The sequence below is a fragment of the Vollenhovia emeryi genome, unplaced genomic scaffold (assembly GCF_000949405.1).
Source record: "Vollenhovia emeryi isolate VEMERY1.0 unplaced genomic scaffold, V.emery_V1.0 DF943441.1, whole genome shotgun sequence".
In the NCBI taxonomy this organism is placed as follows: domain Eukaryota; kingdom Metazoa; phylum Arthropoda; class Insecta; order Hymenoptera; family Formicidae; genus Vollenhovia; species Vollenhovia emeryi.
This window is the reverse complement of record NW_011962925.1, coordinates 1-3,039: the sequence shown is the minus strand read 5'-3', so window position 1 is coordinate 3,039 and position 3,039 is coordinate 1. Positions and strand designations below refer to the sequence as shown.

Here is a 3,039-nt window from a genome sequence, read left to right as displayed (position 1 = left end):
ACCGTCAGCCGGATTGGCTGAGCCCCCCTCCCTCTGACCACGCCCCTCCCCCTGACTACCCCCTCCCTTCCCACAAGAACGAGTATAAAAGGACGAGCGCAACGCGAGGGAGCTCAGTATCAGAGTCTCCCAGCCCTGATGAAGCAGACTGCAACGCCTGCGAAACGTCGCGTCGGCACTACACTGCAAACGGACGCGGCAACCATCCGGAAGCCATGAAGACTAAAGAAGACAACAGCCGCGAAAGCCTGAAAGCCAAAATAAATAAAAGTATTTATAGAAAAATGAGACCTCCGACTCCATCAATCGATCCGGCAACTGAGGGTCCCATCGATGGCGTGAGACCGCAGGATCACGCGGACGTATATTATTTGCTGTTGGAGAGCACCTGTCTCATGCAAATATCCAGCGATCCGATTTTGGTGTCTCGATACTTCCCATGGCACAAAATGTGTCAGCAATGTTATCATGCACGACCGATTAGGGGGATAAACTCCTATATTGAAAAAACTCGGTATCATGCATTGACCTCACGATTGTACAATGTGTCGTGGGAGGAAACTATTTGCTGCATTCGATGCAACATAGAACTACTGCACGCCAAAAGAGCAGTATGCTGTAGAGAATGCATTGAGACATATTTGGACAAGGAGGATGGTCTCAAAGCGCGAGACCGCGTAAGAATGAACTTTGAATCAGAGATTATAAGAAGAAATTAAACTCGATGCATTCTCTGCAGCATACTGCTCTTTGTTTAGTACAAATGTGCTATAAAATGTAATGTACATATCACGAAAAAAATATATATTTGTTCAAAATCATTTTTTATCCTTTCTTTATTCCTATCCTCTTCGATCTCATAAAATTAAAGTATTATTTTTAATCTTTGAAAAAATTGAAGAATTTCCTGCGATATGCACCCCTTTATCGCCACAGTCTCATCGAACAGATATATATATGTATATAACGTCAACGTCTACTCGAAAGGATAACGCTTTCATCGTCATAGACCAACGCCCACTAACCCTAATACTAACCCAACCCTAACCTAATAAAAGGGCATCTCGAGATGCGCATTTCATTATTCGAGTTTACACCGCGAGGCAAGTGCATTTCATCATTCGAGTTTGCACCGGTTCTTCACAATGACCACAATGTTCGCACGCATCATAATTACCTGTACAGTAGCTACGATGCTTATATGGGTGTATATTGTCGCTGAGTGTAAAGTCATCAACAACAACAATGAAGTGGCGATACAGTATCTGCAGAAATACGGTTTTTTGAACGAGAAGATGGATACGTTTGCCACCAGTGAAGATCAGCTGGTTCTTCGACACGCTATCAATCTCTTTCAAGAATACTACAGATTACCTGTTACTGGTAAAGTGGACAACGCAACTCTAAGCCTGATGAGTAAGCGATGCGGTCTACGTGACATATTGAATTTCGGAGAGGGCAAAGTTATACCTAAGTGGCCGAAACGACACATAACGTGGAATTTTCACTTGGCCAACAGAGCGCTCTTGGATACAACACAGGCAGCGTTCGATTTGTGGCAGAAACATTCGTCGCTAACATTTGAACGTGCTGTTGAAAACCCAAATATTCTGATATCGTTGCGCGAAGGCCATCATATGTTCCTCTATCGTCGAAACGGTGAATTGTGCTAGAGCGTTTTGGACGGTCCCGGCGGCACGTTGGCTCACGCGATCTATCCCAATGGAGCGTCGGATTTCACGTCGGAGGTTCACGTCGACAGGATGGAACAGTGGCATATATATCTCGATGTGGGTCCACAGAACAAATATAATTTGCTGTACGTGTTGACTCATGAAATCGGTCATTCGTTAGGGTTAGATCATAGCCACGACACTACTCGATAATGTATTCATTCATACCTGACAGTACTTTTCCTGTCACACTAAACACCGAGGACATTATAAACATACAAAATCTATACGGCGCTACGGATACCGACGTGTTACCGAAAACGACTCCCAGACCGCCACCACCACCACCGCCACCGCAGCCAACACCAAGCGTTCCACCGGATCTGTGCGCCTTGAAACGTGTTGATGTGATATTACTGTTGGAACAACGAATGTACGTAGCGTACGGAAAACACATATGGATGATTGACATAGATGGAAAGACCTACAGAGAACCTCTGCTGCTTTCACACTACATGCCATTCATTCATTCAAACTTCACGTGCATTTCAGCCGCGTATCAAACTCCATACGATCACTTGATTCTATTCGTTGACGATAGAATCTATAAAGTGAACTACCCAGACTTCACGCTAGTACCAACTTGGCCGAGAACTCTCAAAGACTTTGGAATTCCTATGGATGCAAAAATAGACGCTGCCGTGAACACTAACAAAGGAAAGTCTTACGTGTTATACAATAGATATATCGTCGGTGAGATAGACGACTGCTCCGACAGCATTAGCAGGTTTCACACCATTGAGTCGACTTTTCCTGGCATACCAAACGGAGTGACGTCAGTCTTCAGATACCTCGACGGTAATCTGTATTTCACAACTCGACGACAATTTTACAAATTCAACGAGTTTACGAAAACTGTACTAACGGCAGGTACATTCGATCTACGAATCGTTAACGTTGTTTGCCCGCGAGACGAACTGTTTCAACAATTGCGCGATCTCCTATATCGACTCACGCGAACAAACAACAACAGCAACAACATCGATGACGACAACGACGATTCAGATTCTTAACACAATGAAAAAAACAAACACATACCTGACTATACCCTTATTACACATATATTCGAATATATGTATATCTATTCTAAGAGACTGTTAAATGAATAAAAATAAATATACATCAACTTTTGACTATACCCTTATTACAAATATACAGGGTGTGTCCTAATACTCGTATGTCCCGTAGATGGTAGATAGACCGGGGCAAACTGAATAGAAAAGTCCTATACCATTTTGCAAAATTCGCAATAGTTATCGAGAAATTAATTTTAATGTCTGAGCGAATGAGAGCGTAGAAGGCGGCA

General features: G+C 43.3%; 2 protein-coding genes across 2 annotated transcripts; both read left to right on the top strand.

Moving 5' to 3' along the window:
- The first annotated feature begins 1,145 nt into the window (after window positions 1-1,145).
- On the top strand, window positions 1,146-1,673 carry LOC105565733 (stromelysin-2-like). Its single transcript, XM_012019166.1, has one exon. It carries the CDS (start codon window positions 1,146-1,148, stop codon window positions 1,671-1,673), a length of 528 nt encoding a protein of 175 aa, XP_011874556.1.
- A 212-nt stretch (window positions 1,674-1,885) lies between these two features.
- LOC105565725 (matrix metalloproteinase-15-like) lies at window positions 1,886-2,746 on the top strand. The gene has a single exon (XM_012019154.1). It carries the CDS (start codon window positions 1,886-1,888, stop codon window positions 2,744-2,746), a length of 861 nt encoding a protein of 286 aa, XP_011874544.1.
- Window positions 2,747-3,039: the final 293 nt, after the last annotated feature.

What these genes read in the sequence shown, in the direction of transcription:
- LOC105565733 (XM_012019166.1), top strand. Translation starts at nt 1,146, where the DNA reads ATGACCACAATGTTCGCACGCATCATAATTACCTGTACAGTAGCTACG.
- LOC105565725 (XM_012019154.1), top strand. Translation starts at nt 1,886, where the DNA reads ATGTATTCATTCATACCTGACAGTACTTTTCCTGTCACACTAAACACC.